Source organism: Podarcis muralis, chromosome 6 (genome assembly GCF_964188315.1).
Source record: "Podarcis muralis chromosome 6, rPodMur119.hap1.1, whole genome shotgun sequence".
Classification (NCBI taxonomy): Eukaryota; Metazoa; Chordata; class Lepidosauria; order Squamata; family Lacertidae; genus Podarcis; species Podarcis muralis.
The window spans coordinates 66,310,038-66,329,086 of record NC_135660.1 but is presented as its reverse complement, the minus strand read 5'-3'; the positions used below and the strand labels follow the sequence as shown (position 1 = coordinate 66,329,086).

The 19,049-nt window shown below is 40.6% G+C and overlaps 1 protein-coding gene across 5 annotated transcripts in view; it reads right to left on the bottom strand.

Annotated features, from left to right (window-relative positions):
- The window catches only part of PRKG1 (protein kinase cGMP-dependent 1), a 599,721-nt gene that overhangs the window by 37,907 nt on the left and 542,765 nt on the right, over positions 1-19,049 (bottom strand). For all 5 annotated transcript variants that reach the window (XM_028729654.2, XM_028729658.2, XM_028729655.2 and 2 more), the window contains one exon: positions 1,489-1,585. In XM_028729654.2, coding sequence (XP_028585487.1) covers positions 1,489-1,585 — 97 coding nt within the window. The remainder of the gene's footprint in view (positions 1-1,488; positions 1,586-19,049) is intronic.

Below are 19,049 nucleotides of genomic sequence, written 5' to 3'. Positions count from 1 at the left end.
TCACTGCACAGTAATTTGGTGCTTGGTGGGGAATAGAGAAGAAATTGGTTCGGTCCACTTTTCACAGTGGTCCAACCCATTCCAAAGTTCTTGAACTTGCTTGATATGAAGTCTTTTAGCTTAGCATTTTCTTTTCACATGCCTGTAGTTAGGTTGGCTGAGATTATTCTTGGTCTCGGTAGATGGGCATGCCCAATTAAATGCCGGACATCCCTCCCAAATGGCAGGCCCCCAATGCCATATCACAATCTCACCTGGAACCCCAGTCTGTTTCAATATGCATTATATGAGCTGTTGTTCAAGGAATTGTGGCACAATCATATGCATATTTACTTGGAAGTAACTCCCACTCTGTGAGGCTTACTTCTTCCCTGGTTAAGTGCATTTAGTATTGCAGCCTTAGCTGCAAAGTTCTTTGGCTCATAGAAATAGCCTGCTTAAACTTTAAATACAAATGATTCTGGGTGTACTGTGTGTACATCTCTGAATTGTGCTTACAAACTGCAAGTCAGTCCAAAGAAAAGGTTGTTAATGGCATGACTGCTTGCTTGCCTTGCTTTTATGGAAGGGATATCCCTTTATTTTTGGAAAGGCAGCAGAAAACCTGTTTACTGCACTGTACATAACTTAAAGGAGTTCCTAAGAGTCTGACAGGTGTCACGTATCAGGGAGTCCTCCTTGTTGCTATAAATCTGTTACTCACAAATGAGTCACCCAACTAATAATATATTCTCTTCTTATACATTTGAAACATACACATGTATAGAACAAAAAAATACATATTGATCACCAGTATCTTCATTTTATATATATTTAAAGGTCAATATAATTCTATTAATATTGTTTACTTATTTATGTAATATATATCTCATGCCTTCAACATAAACCTTTGTGTAATATATATCACATGCCTTCAGCATAAATTCCCACGGGACCTAGCCATACAAAGCCATATAAAACAGAATGCAAACAGAATATATAAAATTAAAGCAACAACAACAGCACGTTAAAATTGCTATTTTGGTTATTGCATAATTCTATTACAAGCTGGAAAATGTTTTTTATCTTAATTGTAAATACCTAGAGCAGAGCAAACATAATAGCAATGAGGAAATGATAAATATTGCATTATTTCTGAAACTGTACCACAGCCCATGTGAGTCCTTAGTTCAATATATTGGCTGGAAGATTCCCCTGTTCCCCCAGCTGTCACATTATTTAAATACAAGGTACCCTGGAGAATGAAAAACCCAGACTTACAAAGGCAGTGACAGGAGTTTATTCAGATTTATTTTTTTCTCACTACTGCAAAGTTTATCACCGCTTTTTAGTGACTGACAGCTTTACACCCTTATCTTCACCAATATTTCTCTTCATTGGGTACCGAACAAGGAAAAGATAAATATCCTTCCCAATCCCCTCTCCCCCCCCCCCACAAGCAAACCCACAAAACAGAGTTAACATGTTAAAAAGAGAACTGTTACCTACCAGCTCAACTCTTCCAAAACCTCCAACTCCAAGTGTGTCAATGATGTTGAAGTCAGATAGTTTCAGGTTGGCAAAGAAGGCAGCTTCGGCTTCATATCTGGATTTTTTAATGCGAAAAAATGGAAATTTCTTAGAAGTGCAAACATGAGTGCTACATAAGTCTGTTCCTGGATGACATGCGCGCTGAACGGAGTTTACGAGCTTAATTTCCATCTTGTCTCTCAAAGTTTCTTTGTTTTCTCGCCCATTGTCTTATTGGTCCACGTTCAAAACCTATTTGCATTTCCGCCCCCAAAATAAACCAGAGGTGCCAACAGAATGTCTGTGTAATGCAAATGCTTTGCGCTATAATTCAATTCCAGTTATCAACTGAAGGCTACATCTTGACAGTTTCTATTAATCTTCTCGTGAAGGTGGGAGGGGTGGGGGTTTTTTTTTTTGGAGGATTTTTTTATTTTTTTTGCTTTTCAATATTTCTGGAAGATAAAGTCTTTCATATGAGTTTCTCTTGTCCGCAAGCTGGCAGTTTCTATAAATGTTTATTGAAAGTGGCAAGATCATTAAGGTCCCCGGAGAGAAACCACAGCCAGGTTTTATGAAATCAGATCCAATAAGCTGAGAAACTGGCGTGTGGATGTCTGAAAGGAATTATTTCAGACACCCATTAACATTTCTAAAAGAACATTTCCCCTCCTTCTGTGTTTAGAAACTCAGCCTACAAATTCAAAAGCTTTGTGGTTCCCAGATCCAGGAGTTGTCTCTCGAGTCTGTGTACAGAGAGGCTTGTAATAAGTGTGCACAGTACGAGCTATGTAAGCCATGTGAAACTGACACATGTGCGCATGCCAAAACTAAGCCTCCCAAGGGTATACCCATGCAGATCCATCTCCCAAAATAGCTTCTTCTTGGGGATTACAGTATTTTTAGAAAGGCTAAGAGGGCAAATGGGAGAACAGGTTCCACTCACTTACTGAAGTTTCATCTGGGAAGTACTTGGGTGCCAGAAAAAGAAAAGACCTCACGCATGTGCTGCCACCTTTGTTCTTCAGAAACTGTATATGGTTCTAACATTTACCATGTACAGAACAGATGGTTTCTCAAGCATTCCAAAACAGACTATGTGTAAGGTCACATGGGCTAACTAAGTAAAAATTAGAGGGTACTTATTTAGCCATGCCCTTTTAGCTCATTTATTCCAGCTGGATGTAGGTGTCTTCCTGAATCACACTCAAAAGCGCTTAAAAAAAAGAAGAAGAAGTATACTCCTTTAGGTTTCAAAAACAGGTGACCAGAAGAAACTCTTGGGCATTTAAAACTAGTTACACCCTGGTCAGTGTGTTTAATTTACTAGCATTCCTAATAAAAATGTGAATGTTTGGTGTCAATGGCATCTTTTATTAATTACACATGTTTATTTTCTGCTGGTTGTCATTACTCGGGAGCACACTAAAATGCACACCTATAATTGTGCCGGAGAGTACACCACCAGCAACAACAAAAATCACAAGACCAAAAATAACCGCATTTGACTGCTAACATGACCAGCAACACACACACACACACACACACACACACACACACGATTAGAAATGTTAAATGCATGTGCAAAGCAACCCTAAGACATTATGCTTCACTAAGGTTTCAACATTTTATTCACATTGCTAGACTAAAAAAAGAATGTAATTCTGATAGATCTTCATGAATACTACTTTTCTCCCAGTTTAATATATGTATATAGCAGTGATTCTGTCATACCTGTAACTGTTTAGAATCTAATCTATGTGTCTGGATAGGCTTGTGTAAACAAAAATGTTTTAAGCAGGTGCAAACAAGAGTTCAGCAAAGGCACCTGCCTGATGTCAATAGGCAGGAAGTTCCAAAGTGTAGCTGCCACACAATATACAAATTTCTTACAAGCACAGATATTATTTGACACTTGTAAGCAAGCAGTGCTGGTTCCACAGACTGAAACAAGTTAACCAGTGCAGATCTTTGAGCAGAGGTGTCACATGCTGACAGCAACTGCAGTTTCCAGGTAAAGTGTAAGGGAAGCCCCGCATATAGTACAGTGGTACCTTGGGTTAAGTACTTAATTCGTTCCGGAGGTCCATTCTTAACCTGAAACTGTTCTTAACCTGAAGCACCACTTTAGCTAATGGGGCCTCCAGCTGCTGCTGCGCCACCGGAGCACGATTTCTGTTCTCATCCTCAAGCAAAGTTATTAACCCGAGGTACTATTTCTGGGTTAGCGGAGTCTGTAACCTGAAGTGCCTGTAACCTGAAGCGTATGTAACCTGAGGTACCACTGTACATTGCTTAGGCTCTCCTTTAGTTAAAGAACTTTGTTTGGGTGGGTGGCTGAGGTATGGCCAGCTGACTTCTGTGCCCCTTGATCCACTGGTCCATTCACAAAACATGGGTTAGCTTTAAGGTAGAGTGTTCCCACTCTCTCTACAGCTGTTATTTTCCTTGTGCCACTACTCAGTGGGTCCAGACATAAAGGTGGCAAGCAGCTGCAGCAAAAGTCACCATCATCCCTCTCTCTCTGGGCTTGCCATGTGGCAGTTCATGCTCTTCATCCTTTTCCCTGCTGCTTGCTGATGGACCCAGAGGGAGAAGGCTCTGGTTCTTGTGGTAGTCCCTGTTGCTGCTGCTCTCCCTTAGCTGATAATCTTATGAGCATTGAGGAGCATACACACAGTGATAAAGAAAATTCAGCCACAATGTTGGGAACTCCAATCAGGGCTCCTGTCAGCTGTTGCTGTCTGGGACTTGGGCCATGGCAGCTGCCCAACTATGTTGTCCCCTAATGGCCATAGGTGGGGAGGGGGATGCTAGAAGTCAGACGCACAAAAAAAGATTACAAAAAGCAAAAGTAAATAGAAAAACTGCAAAAGCATATTGTGAAGCAATCCTGGTAATCCTATTTCAAAAGGTTCTGATGGGAAATAAACTCCATTTGATTGTTTATTAGGTCCTTTCCATAACCTTGCATCTATGGCCAACACATTACATCTGATCTTGGAAGCTAATCAGCTCAGAGCCTGTGGTGGTTCATGGAATAACCTTGTTTGACACAGTTGCTTATTGATCATTTTACACTTGCCATGATGTGCATGCTAAAGGGGTAGAAGGCTAAAATGCTGCCAAATGGAAGATCAACTTACAAATCTCTTCATAGCCAAATTATAAAGAACATATTGTGATAAGCTTTGTAACCTAGTCAATGTACTTCACAGATCTATTTTTAATCCAGTTAGGATGCTTTTTTTAGCTCTTACATTTTCCATCATAGTTTATACTGGGATGTTTCTATTTGTAATGTAGGTAAAATGTAAAAGTAAAGGACCCCTGGACAGTTAAGTCTAGTCAAAGGTGACTATGGGGTGTGGTGTTCTTCTTGCTTTCAGGCCAAGGGAGCTGGTGTTTGTCCACAGACAGCTTTCCAAGTTATGTGGCCAGCATGACTAAACTGCTTCTGGCACAGGAACACTGTGACAGAAGCCAGAGTGCATGGGAACACCGTTTACCTTCCCACCACAGCAGTACGTATTTATCTACTTGCACTGGTATGCTTTCAAACTGTTAGGTTGGCAGGAGCTGGGACAGAGCAATGGGAATTCACCCCATCATGTGGATTTGAACTGCTGACCTTTGGATCACCTTATGGTCTAAAGCAAGAGACTCTAAAGCAAAAGCCACTGCGTCCCTCTTATTTGTAATGTAACGTCACATTTGCCACAAGTTTTAGCTGAAATTACTAATCTTATTTATGTGGAAGCAAGTCCCACTAATCCAGAAACAAGTGCTTCAGAATAATCCTCCCTGTTGAGGATTACAGCAAAAGAATGGATTTGGAGGACCACACCATTCACATGATGATTACTAAAAGATAACCTGCATTTAATAAAACAGTAAATAGCCATACAAGGTCTATTCCTTAATGGAAAGACAGTTCTATATTAATGGGCTGTTAAACACATTGTCTGAATCCACTTTAAGCCTACATTGTTAAAATAACATAGCATCTTGTTTCCTATGGGAAACAGGAAGCTGGAATAGATAGGCCTTTGGTGTGATGCAGCAGATTTTCCTTATGCTTGCATGTTTATACAACATCCTAGTAATCATAACCACATTCACCACCTAATTGTAGCCACACTGACAGTCCAAGAAAATGCCTACAGTGGTATCTCGGGTTAAGTACTTAATTCTTTCCGGAGGTCCGTACTTAACCTGAAACTGTTCTTAACCTGAAGCACCACTTTAGCTAATGGGGCCTCCCGCTGCTGCCGCACCACCGGAGCACGATTTCTGTTCTCAACCTGAAGCAAAGTTCTTAACCTGAAGCACTATTTCTGGGTTAGCGGAGTCTGTAACCTGAAACGTATGTAACCCGAAGTACCACTGTATTTTACTTTTGTTCCAAACATCCTATTTTGTAGAACCCTTTAAAATGTAGCTTTTAGCTCACAGCTGCTACATATAAGTCCTTGCCTCTACTGGCCATCCAAGCACGGAGAATAATGTTTTAGATTCATGCCCTATCTATCATGAGCAAAATCAGAAAAATTGCTAGTCCTGGTGCAGTTTTTTGTTCCTCTTTATACTCCTCAATTTTTTCTCTTCAGCAAGAATTTCCAAATTCACCTGGAAATCATGCTTCATGGAATAGTTGGTAGATACAATAGTGGTGCATTTTAGTCACTGTAAACCTGGTCTTATGGGAGTCTCTTGTTATAGATGGCAATGTGTATTACTTGGATTACTTCTAAACATGGTAAACCGGGTCTGCTGCATTTGAGGACCCTCTTGCAATTTTTTCTGAGTGAGGAGCAGTCTTCTGTCCCAAAGGCATTCCCTAACTATCACCCTTGCTGCCCACACAGAATTTCGTAATTGTTTCAGAACACCAAACAGGACATCTAATCCTGGTAAGAAGCAGACAATAGTCCACAACACAGTTGGGCAACTTGCATTAATGTTTTCCGGGTGCCAATACCACCCCTATGAAATTTCATTATTCCTCTCCCCCTCAAAATTCATTTTCCCTTCCAATCTAAGCTCCAAGAATTCACTTTAAACCAGGTTTGGTGACCTCTCTACTCAAATACCCACAAGGACATGCACCACTTGAGTTCTAATGCTGCATGATGCAACTGGAATGACAAATTCTCAAATGCAATTCTTTGAAATGCACTGAAAGCAACATAGCGTTGGAGCAAAAAGAAAACTAAAATACTGTCTGATCATGTTTCTGAAACCAGTTATATTACATAACATTTTATTAATTTTAAAGTGAATTGCTCACATAAAGAGAAAATCCGCTTGTGCTTTGAGCCCCAAAACCCATCCCCCATGGAAATAAAGACACAGTGGAGACAGAATTTAGTTTAAATGTTAATGGGCAAATTTTGGGCACAGCTTTATTAAAATACCGTACACAAATGTGACTGGTATTGTTTTAGGCATTGGTATCAAACTATATCTGGCTCCTGCCCCATCCTGCAGGAAGCCTGGAAGGGTAAACAACCAGCAGGGGGAGCTCCATCAATGTATATAGACTGGTGCTCACCCCTGGGGTTCCCAGGGGTCCTGGCACGGCTCTAGCCCCTCTCCAGGCTTCGGACGAGATCCGGACCCCCGGATTCCTTTAACGGAATACCCTATTCATTGGAGGGGCAGGTGATGGCCGCACCTCCCCTCCCCACAATCCCCTAAACCAATGCCTCACCGCCAAACCTTACAAAGTTGTGATGATTGCTAAGAGGTAGGCAAAAACCAAGTGGCCACAGCCCATCTGCCACATTGAAAAAAATTCCTACCTGGCTCCCATTCCAAAAGAGGCGACCAACCAAAGTCCAAAGCAAGGCCAAACACGACCTAATTAACAGGTGGGTGGGTGGGTGTTCGGCAGCACGAAGCAAAAGGAGGTCCCTACGTCGTGCTGCCAAATAAATACCACCAGCCTTGCCATGCTGCTGATTGGCTAAAGGCAATTTGCATAACTGTGGCACCACCGGCTTGGAGCGGGGCAAGCCCCGCCCACAAGCCGATTAGGGAAGAGTTTCAGGGCCGAGCACAACATGGACCCTCTGTTAGGAGGATCCAGCTTGTACATCAACATTATGGGGGAACAGAAGGAGCTCATACAAAGAAGCCCAAAAGCAGCGGGGAGACTTTATAGTTCCAAGGTTAAGAAACTCCTGTGTATACCTGTCAGTGTTTCATAGTTCACCTGGGCTGAACTTGGTGTAACAGGCAATTATAGCAGCAAACACCAAAGAAAAAGCCAATCTCAAGGCTATGAAATTTAAGTATGTAAAACACGGTTACATTTAAATTCCTCTCTTTTTACTCCTTCCTCTTTTACCTTTCCATCTGTAGTCTTCTTCCCATACACTGTCAAAATTTAGATTGTTAGCTCATTGGCGCACAGATCACATAACCATTCCCTCTAGTAGCAAATACGGTGGCTTTGAGCCAACCAGAAGGGCAGTGAAACTGGGTCACCCACAAACAAGGCACATGTTTCTGCATACACTCTATGTATGCAGAAAAGCATTGCATTGCAAAAACGTAACAAAATCGCCCTGGAGCAAAACAAAAAACAAAACAAAACACCCAGAATACTGTCAAGAGCTATGGATGAGCAAATTCCTCCAATAAGAATGGAAATTAGAAGCACTTTAGAGGCCTGACAATGAGGCAAGTGGGAGAGGGGAAGTTGGGTGACAAGAGTTGAAAATGACAGCCTGAACAACTGGAGCAAAGTATCAGGAGTATTGTAGACTTCGTAAGAAAAAAGAAAATGACAGAATAAATCACAGACCAATTTCTGAGACTGAGGGTGGAACTATAATAGGAAAGTGTTATAGCATAAAATATTCCATTATATATCTAATGACAGAAGAAGGGGAAGAAAATAAAGTATTGGCAGTTTGCAAAACATCAATAAGATGTCCAGATTTCGAGAGCAGCAACTATTGAAATTGAGCAAATAGGTGGTCAAATAAGTCATGAATTGGAGCCCCATGTTGGGCAAAAGATTCCTGCATTGCAGGGCATTGAATTAGATGATCCTCATGCTCCTAACTCTACAATTCAATGAGGCATTCTAAGTCAAGGAAGGAAAAACGAAAAATACGAATGTGAGTTGACTTCAAATTAAGACACTAACCACTAATAGCAAGTCCAAACAATAGCTCAAGAACCAGAGTGCTAAGAAGCATTCATCCAGTGCTATCTTCTGGAACCATCCCTGGGGATAAAACCAGAACCACTGCAGAAAAGTGCCCCCATAGGCAGCCCAGGAGGATACCAGGGTCAATGGTATCAAAATCTGCTGAGAGATCTAGTAAGAGCAACAGGGTCACACTCCCTCTGCCCCTCTCTCTATAGAAGCCATCATCCACTAGGGCAACCAAGTCAGATTTAGTCCTGAACTCAGTAGCGTAGTCCTGAACTCAGTGGCGTAGCGTGGGGGGTGCAGGGGGGCCGGCAAATGGGGTTAGGGCAAATCCACAGGTCAGGGGGCACAAATCCACGGGTTAGGGGGTGCAAATTACTTGCCTTGCCCCGGGTGCTGACAACCCACGCTACGCCACTGCCTGAACTCAGGCATGAGTTCAGATTGGAATGGGTCTAGATAATCAGTTTCCTTCTTGTGAAATTTGGAAAATCAATAAAAATAATTTGGGGGAAAAGATAATTGGTTCCTGCCTGCAGCTACATTGCCATGACTGGCAGGGGGTCCAAAGGACCCATCGTTGGGCTCATACTTGCAAGCCCCCTGTAAACCTCATCAGGCTGCAAAAAGTAAAACTGATCCCACAAAACATGGCTTATTATGTCATTGGAAACCTCATGAGACTGCATCTATTGTGGCATCTAGCTCGCTACAGAGATGAATGACTTTGTCCTCTAAGTGCCCAGTAAAAAACTCACAGAGAATTTCAGAGCTGTCTCAGGCTCCACCCACTGAATGGACCATTATGAATTAGCAACTCTTAAAATAGATGAATTGTGGGGGGTGGGGCAGGATTTGAGCAAAGGACATCTATCATTTCGAAAGATAAAAGTTGGGTGTTTGGTTAAGAATGGACACAGAAAGTTTGTGAGGGCTGGTTACTTTGAGGTACCTATGTGTAAGAGTGAGCAATCCTTTCCCTCTCAAACATGGGAATTTGAATGGGTAAGATGGAGTTAGGAAGCTGTAAGTGTTATCTTCTAGGATTCTCCATAAATGTTCCTATTCTTGTGGTTTCTCAGCTGGTTCTTACTTGTGATGGCAGGTTTGTGGCTGTGGGCTGATTCTCCCTTTCCCAATGGACACAATCCCACGCGCTGTCCTGATTCCAAGTCCTGGTTTTATACAACAGCTGCTATGAAATAGTTAGTTATTAATGGCACATTGGAATATAACTAATCAAAATGCAGCATATCTGTAAAACAATGAACAAAGATATTCCAAAAGTGTGCCAATGCAAACCTCTAACAATTCTTGTTGTTATAGTAGAAAACTGCATAACAAATTGGCAAAAGTGTGTGAGAAGCAAATTGTTGCAAGCCCTATGTTTAAATGCTCCATTTTACTCAAAAGGCACCACAGTTCTAATCATTCACAAAATGATAAATGAGGTCTGAGTTTTGTAATTATTCTGCTTTAGGTTTATGAATTTGGTTTTAGTAAATAAAGGAGATGTGTTGAGAAACATCAGACATCTGTTACATGCAGCATCCTCTCAGATAAGCAGCATAGCTTAATTCAGCTATGCAGTAAACTACTATGTAGATAGGAATTATAGCCAGCTGGGAGACAGCAATATCTGAAATCAAAATAATCTAACATTAAATGATGAAGACCTGTCTTTCAAAAGGAAAGTTCATGCATTCCGCCTGAAAGATTCCAAGTACAGTGGTACCTTGGGTTACAGACACCTTGGGTTACAAACACTTCAGGTTACAGACTCGGCTAACCCGGAAGTAGTACCTCAGGTTAAGAACTTTACCTCAGAACTGGAACAGAAATTGTGTGCTGACGGTGCAGCGGCAGTGGGAGGCCTCATTAGCTAAAGTGGTACCTCAGGTTAAGAACGGTTACAGGTTAAGAACGGACCTCCAGAACAAATTAAGTTCGTAACCAGAGGTACCACTGTAGTATAATGTGTAAGGCTACAAGTCAAAATATAGTGGTAGCAACTTCCCTAACTGGTTAGCCACATTTTGGACCTCTTCTAAACAATGACACATTCCTTGAGTACTCGAGTAGCCAGCTCAAGGTAGAAAAATCAGCCCTATATCCTTTGCACATCCCGTCAATTTGGCAAGCAGATGGGAGTTTGGGCTGCAGCTCCTTCCCACATCACTCCCACTTGCTTAATTTCCTTCCCCTTCCTTCCTTGTTTTAACTTCTTCCCTTTCATCCCCCAGATGGCAGAACAGGCACCCATTATCTTGTTTATTGCTGGTTGCATATCACTGTAGTCTTTGTACTACTATGTACTTAAACAGGAAGTATTCCACGTTCTGTATGTACATATATTTTGTTGTCCTAACTATAGATGAGTGAATCCATCCATTTCAATTCCTCTCAGGTTCTAATTCTTCCTATCTTAAATTCAGCTCTCCTCATTTGATTTTAAAAAAAAAATGTCCTAATGAAAATTCACCAGCATTTTAGTGTGAATTTCTCCTAATTCACGTTTTTGTATTCCACTTTGCCTAATATATTCACTTTTGCAAAGCAATTTCTTTAATATAATGTATTTTTGTAAGTTATTCTCACTAGTACATGCACTTTTATACACACATTACCCTAGTATATACTTGTTTGTACACATTTGTCCACTGGAGAACTGCATTTGTAAAAAATTGTGAATTTCAAAGGCTGGCTGTTGTTCAGTTTGCATATTGTTCCAGAAAGTGAGAATTATGTAGGCTTGCCTTTAAATGAGAACTGAATAAAATTGCTCCCCTTATCCCCTTGGCTGCTTGCAGATATATCCACATGAAGAATATAATAGGAGTTCAAGGAGACTATGCTGAAGAAAGTATATTCAGGACATTTTGTGCATACATTATTTTAAAGCAGAGAGAGCAAGGGGCAAATGTTCAGTTGCAAAGTACAGCTAAACAAAGATAGCATTATAGCGTGTGTTTGTTTCTCAAGGTAATGGTGCCAGGACTCATGTTTGGCTTCGATCCTCTTAAGGAATATGTGAGAAGAAATTCCTTTCTAGTATAGACATTATTTCTGTGCTCAAATATCGCTGCCAAGATTAATGTGAACCCTTGGCTCAAGCTAGCATAAAACCACTTCAGCCAAATAGCTATGCAAGCCAACATGGGGTTTTTTTAATGTGTGTGTGTGTAATAATAGATTTTGGATGAAACATTTGGTCTAGGCCTGGCTGAATGCAGGTGTAGGTTATAAAAAAAGTAGCCAAGATGAAGCTGCCAACTATGATGCTTTGTTACTCATGAAACTCAAAGGAAACACTAATGGACTGGCAATATAAATCAGCTGCAGTTGACTATGATAGATAGTCTCACTGCTCTAAAACAACAGCTCTGGGTCAATGACTTGGTCTCAGGAACCCCCCATATTCTGATACTCTCTTTGGTTCATTGCAAAAATATCTCTCAAATTGCTATGCCATAGTATATCATAGATAGTGTAGGCCTAGTACCTGTTAAATTCAGGCTTGGTAGAGCTTATTTCCTTTTTCTTCTCGTTTCAAAACAAGCAGTAGGGCATGCCAGTGTGATCCAATCTTTATTGGTCAAGCAAGGAATACAGGTATTATCCAAATACTAAGAAAAGTGGAAAATCTCAATAAGATTAGGCAATGGAGGCAGGGCAGTAAACCAAGCCGAGCTCTGTATCATATGATCAGCTTCGAAAAACCACAGTAGCCATGGGAAACAGCTGCAAATCGAGCTATTTTTCTACCTTTCTCTTCCAAATTTTAGGTGCAGTTCTCCTACCACACATTTAGAGACATCATGTACATTCTCAGATAATTAGAGGATGTAAGCCAGGGTTGGTCCACACACGAAGTCAAGTGAGGCACCCCCCTCAGGCGCCAGGAACCACAGGAGCAGCAGATCCTGATGTATAGATTGAATCCCCTGCTTGTTCCAGATGTAGACTGTCATTAACCCCTTCTTCCCTGGCAGTGAGGACAGTGCCATTTTTGTGGTTCGCCTCAGGTGGCAAAATGTCTTGGGCCGGCCCTGATGTAAGCACACCTATTGAAGCCTGCCCAGGTACCCTTGGAGGGGCATGAGGCTTTAGGTTTATGAAACATCTTTAAGGGTTCTTGTGGGAATCTCCCATATGTTCATGTGCATCATTATGGCAAATGTAAGGAGACCACAATGAACAGCACTTTGGGTTGTACTGCCATTCATGCAGATTTCTGTAAAACATCTACATCTATAAATAACTGCTGCTCTCCTACAATACCTGTCTTTGCTTCTACCTCTCAATAGCTTAAGTGAGGCAGATAAATACATACTGAGTTCTGCAATGCTAATGGATTAAAATATGATCATTAAAATGTTTTTTTTTTATTAGTCAGCAAATGGGACTGGTGCACTGATGTTATAATATTGGCAAAGAGCTCCTAATTGGTCAACTGTGCTAATTTTGTACAGTGAATTCCACCCTACCTCTTTACCAAGTCTCACGAGCAGATAAATATATTTCACATTGTTAATTAGAGGCCGCGAACTCAAAATCTGATCATCTAAGCATGTAAATACTTGATGGGCCTCTTGTCTCTAGTCTGGAGACTGAAAGATAGCATGGCTTGCATAAATAAAATGTTCACCACGGCAACAGCAATGCTCTGCTGAATAACTTAATTGCTCTTTTTGTTTATTTTTTAAAAAGAGAAACAAAAAAAAAATGGAAAGGAGAAAAAGAATCACATACCATCTGCCTGCCATATATAACCTGTTTGGCATGGTGCATATTTATTTGTCCTGCTCTTCATGTCCTTTAATAACTATGTATTGATTGAAATTGCAATGGGGAACAAGTCATATTGCATTGCTCAGATCTCTGGCTCTTGGGAAACTATCATATTAACCTGTTCCATGTTCAAAGATTTCCTTTCAAAATCAATTGGAAATATTCCCTTGACAAATTCATAGCCTCCAAGCTTAAGCACTTGGACCTGTAAATATATCTGAGGACAATGAATATTGAGTTCATTGTATGTTTTATAGGCACTGACTTCTTGTTACAAATCTTTATTTACTGTAAATCATTTTGAGACATTTTATAGTAAGATGTCTGCAAGATGAAGAGATAAATAATATGAGAAGAATACATTTGGATTTTAATTAGCTATTTTGTCAAAACTAAAAATCAATTTTTGTATTCATCAAGTACGTATTTAAAAAACGTAAACATCATCTCTGATAGTGACTCAGGTTTAAACAACACATTTTAAAACTCTTTAGTTTTATAGCTATGCCTGTGTCACAAAGTTCCCTAGTGTAAAATAATGAACGTTTACTGCCATCCTTATTGGTTCTGTCCCCAACTCCAATGTTGTAATCAAAGTATTCAACCATATTTCCTAACAATGAAAAATCAGGACCATATCTATATAGATTTAATAGGACCGAGTGTTTTAAACAAAACAATAAAGGCCAAGATATTCTAATCAGAGTTGTCTGTTGCTCTGTTTATATTTCCCATTTCATTGTTGCAACTGCTGATTTCATACAAGAACATTTTAACTACAGTGGTCTCCCTATAATTAGTTAATAGTGATTGTTTTATGAGTTTAGCAGATTGAATAGTTACAAAACTCTGTATAGAAGGGAGGGGAGGCTAGAGTCAATGCATTTCCTCATTCCCCCACACTCACATTTCATTTTCCTGCTAAACAACTGATTTGCAGGATTTCAACACACACACACACACACACACACACACTAAAAGGCTACTTGTGCTGTTTGGAGTTTTAAAAAGTTATTTAGGAGATTTAAAAACAACAATTTAAGTTCATTTAAAATTGATTTTGTGTAAAATTGTCCATGTGTAAGTATCAGTGCACATAAATACAGGTTTAATAAATGAGAAGAGGATACCAAATAATGGCCTGAGAACAGTAGTGATTGCATATGCAATGCAAAACACAGAATTCTGTATAGTGAAGTGGTAGTTTTGAAAAAGGTTTTTCCACTCTCTCTTACACAGCAGACTTAACATGTGCTAAAGGCTGCTGTGAGGTATGTTTTATATTTCCACTGGAGGGCAAACATGCTCTAGTCTTTAAAAAGGAAGAAGAAGCCCTTCTTGTAAATGTCATTCATTTAGCATATACAGTGATGGACTTACATTCACTTGAGGAAAGGTTTTTATATCATGTAAGCTTTGGGATTTCCTTTCGATTTCTTACCAATCTAGATTGATTTATTTTTTTAAATCTACACCACAACTGGGCTTTCAGAGGAATCCCTGCTCTCCATGTTTTTGTGCTTTAAAATGCAACTATTTGAATATAGCAGAAGCCTGCATTTAAAAATAATGTATGCAGTCTTAAGGGGGGGAAACGATTCCCCTATGTAAACATTTATTTATTTATTTATTCAGTCATTCATTTAAAGTGCTATGTTTCCGAGCCGAAAAGATAAAAAGACAGCTCACAGTGATAACAAAAATAGTATCAGAATATGAAATATTATAACTAAAACAACAACTTAATAGAATGAAAACCCAGCTCTGCAATCCACAGAAAACATAATGAGACTAAGTAGTGGTATTTTTAAAATCCATCAGATTTTATTAATAGTGGATTGGGGGGGGTGAGTTACTTAAGCCTCATTTAGAAACGGCTAATGAGGGGGCCAAATGTTCATCCTGTGGGAGAGCATTCCACAAAGATGAGGCCACTGCTGAAAGGGCCCTGACTCTTGTGCCCACCAATCTGATTATGCATCATTTAATCTATTTAATACTTGCTGATTCCACTTTTGAATCTCCTCACAAAGCAGCAAACATAACATATTGTTGCATGCCACCCCAAACTCCAAGCGGTGCAAGTTGCCAGGGGTTTCAGGTGCTTACCCAGGGTATTTTATTTGTTTGGAATAAGGTATGGAGGAGACTGGGGTGTCTTTATCCACAGAAGCTGGAAGGGACCACAAAGGCCATCTAGTCCAGCCCCCTGCCATGCAGGAAACTTTCTGCCCAACGTGGGGCTCGAACCTACAAACTGGAGTTTAAGAGTCTCACGCTCTACAGGCTGAGCTATCCAGTTGGCAAGTCATATGGTTCATTTACACATACATACAACCTGAGACTACAATGGAGGGGTTGGCAGCTTTAATACTGCAAGAGGGCCTTGCTTTCCCCATAGCCACAGACTTGGATTCAAACAGAAATCAAGCATCACCTTGCCCCTTTGGCTTCCCAGCCTGCTGCTTCTAGCTTCTGTCACTCAACCCTCAACTCTTGCCTTTGTCTTTTTAACTATTAGCCAGTTGAGGAAGGGAGCCCATCCATTTGCTGCCTAGCACAGAGCTACACCACCTTACCAGGAAGCGAGCTTGGCTATTCCAAGAATTTGAGTCCCTGCTTGAATTTTAACACTTGCTGGATCCAGGAGTTAGAAGGGTCTCTGCATACAGCCTACTCCACACAAATCGTAACAATATGATAACAATACAAAACACAATTTTATGCTTTAATACACCTTGGATCCTTAAAAATAGCCAGCGTATAAAAGAAATTCAGCTAACATGGCTACAAAGCACAATAGTACCAGCAAAACAAAACAGTAGCACCACAGCAGCAGCAGCAGAACACTTAAAATCATTCACTAAAGGGGGCAGAGTACGGATATCAATGTGAATTTTTCCTAAGGGTAGAGCTATATACTACACAAGAGATCAGTGATTGTATTTTCTGGTATATATATTGAAGTGCATTTGGGGTCTGGGTTCTACCAGTTTGCATAACTGAGAAAGGTAACCATTCTCTCCAATACCATTTTTGCGATCTAAATCCTCTCTCTCAAATCTGTTATCAGACCCATGTGCAAAAAACAAGTCAACGTTCCCTTTGCAGCGTCATGTCCCCTATCTAAATCGACGCACTCCATGCTACAATTAGCCTTGTTGGGGCAGGGAGCATTCTCAAGCAAAGGTAAAGAAAAATGGCTTTAGGAGAAACAGCTCTGTAACTTTACACTTCCCTCTTATTCTGAAGATCATCTTTCTGCGTTTCCTCTCCCTTAATGGGCATATTGTCAATTGAAACTCCCAGCAGAGCTTTAATGGCTTCTATGTTTCCGGAAATTAGCACTAGTGGTTTCAAATTAGTATCTATTTCTACAATCTGGAGCTGGAAATGCACTTGAGAAGTCTGAACTTTCCTGGGCCTTTTACTGTAAAACACCTGACTATAACATAGAATTTGCTGTCTGATTAACAGTAGTGAAATCACTAACCTTCTCTTTTCCCAGCCCCAGAAAATTCAGATCTGAAAATGGCATCGTGAAATGCCACGGGCAATAATCCTGGACTTGGAGATGACATGAGAGCAGAATGCACAACATAATATCCACAGTCCAAGTGGGGGCAATTGTCATGTAAAGCAGGGGCTGGGGTTGATGGGAGTTGGGAATCTAACAATGTCTAGAGGGCCACAGGGTCCTCACCAGGAATTGTGAAAAGATTAGAAGACAACTTCAGTAGAATATTATTATTACTGCTTCTCATAAAAAGAAAGGGAACGTAAATCCATCAGAAGTGCTACCTCTCCTTGTATTCCATAATGATAATTCCTTAGAAAAAAACATATGTCTAGCCAATTCGTTGATTAAACATGCTGATTATTAACCCAACTCTTAAGGACCTGGCAGAACACAGGACAGACTGGTTTAGAGAGACAATTAGAAAACCATAACAACATGAAGCTCAAATGTATGCATCTCTTGACTCACAAAATTTGCTGCTCCTCAAAAGTCCCTAAGCTTTAACTACAACAACTGTGCACTTCCACCAGGTGGGTGTAAAATAATGTGGCAATCTATATATGGGTTGGTTAAAGATGTTATTTTCATTACCTGAGGACTTCATTAAGTAAATCTATCTCACTATCTACCAGACATCTGCTTCCAATGAAAAAAGCAAAGAAAAATGATCTGTGATAGTTTTTACACCCTAATTGAATGGGGGGGGGGGACAGTAATTGTACACAGGCTGAAGACATGAAGATAGCAGTAGAAAATAATGCAGACCAATATGTTGGATGATCAGAAAACAAATAGTATGGGAGTCATACAGTAACAGGAAAAGCCCTATGGTACAATTGCAATTCTCAGAATGGCTTGAAGTATATCTAAAACATTAATGTCAAGATTTTCACAGAGAATCATTTCACATATTATGCAGAGGCAAAACCAAGTGTACATTCAGCAGGGAACTGCAACTAATCACATATGATACATTTTTTTTTTTCAAATCTGTGCAGTCACATAAATGCAAAGTGGCCCAGAAAGACAGTATATTGCTTAAAATCCTTTGGGGTTTATTTTGACTTTGCTTGGGGGCTATACACCTCCTTTGTAGGGCAGTTGACTCTCAGAGTGAAACTCTCAGTGGAACCTTACTTGCACCAAGGGGAGCAGACAGATCAGGGTGGCCATGTGTCCTGTTTAACAGACGACAATTCTGAATTCTCATAAGCTTTCAGATGAGTCCTCTATTTTAGGGGTGGGGAACCTTTATAGCACTTTGCGGACCAACTTTGACAGACGGGTAGGGTAATACACTTGTCTATCACGTGGCATCAAATCTCTTATGCCAACCATTTAAGGTTGACCCCACAATCCTGTCTGAGCACAGGAGAGCTGGGACTCAAAGCTCTTTGCAGCAATCTCAACGCCCCTTTAAAGATCACTCCAGCAACCTTTGGAGGGGTGGGGGACAATGCTTCAAATAGTGCTGGAAAACACGTGCCTGTTTCTTTATCACTGTGCAACTGGGTGGTCCTTGTCAGAGTCAATGCCTGTATAAAGCAGACATTGCCTCTGGCAGGGATGCAGCAATGAAGAAAGAAAGAAAAACAAGAGTCTGCTTGCTTTCACTGCACATGCTGATTCTTTTTGGAGACTGAGGGGATCAGGGCAAGGTGGGTTTACATCACCCATTATGGCACCTGATGGACAGCTGAACATGGTTTGGGAAAAATTTGGCTTGTGGGCCAAACTGGACTTCCTGGTGGGCCCAGATTGGTCCATGGGCTGTAGGTTTCTCTACTGTGGTAAGATTGCATTTTTATTTACAGCACTGCTGCACGCCACTCCAATCTTCAAGTGGTGTGGAATTCCAGGGTTCCAGGCTCTGACCCAGGGTTCATGTTTCCTTTTGGAAATGAGGCACAGCTAGGACTGTGGTGTCTTTATGATATATGGTTTATTTACACATATATACAACCTGAGCCTATGGTGGAAGGGTTCACAGTATCAACACCCTGAAAGTGTCTTGTTTCTCCCATAGGACTGGATTCAAACAGATATAAAACACTGCTCTGA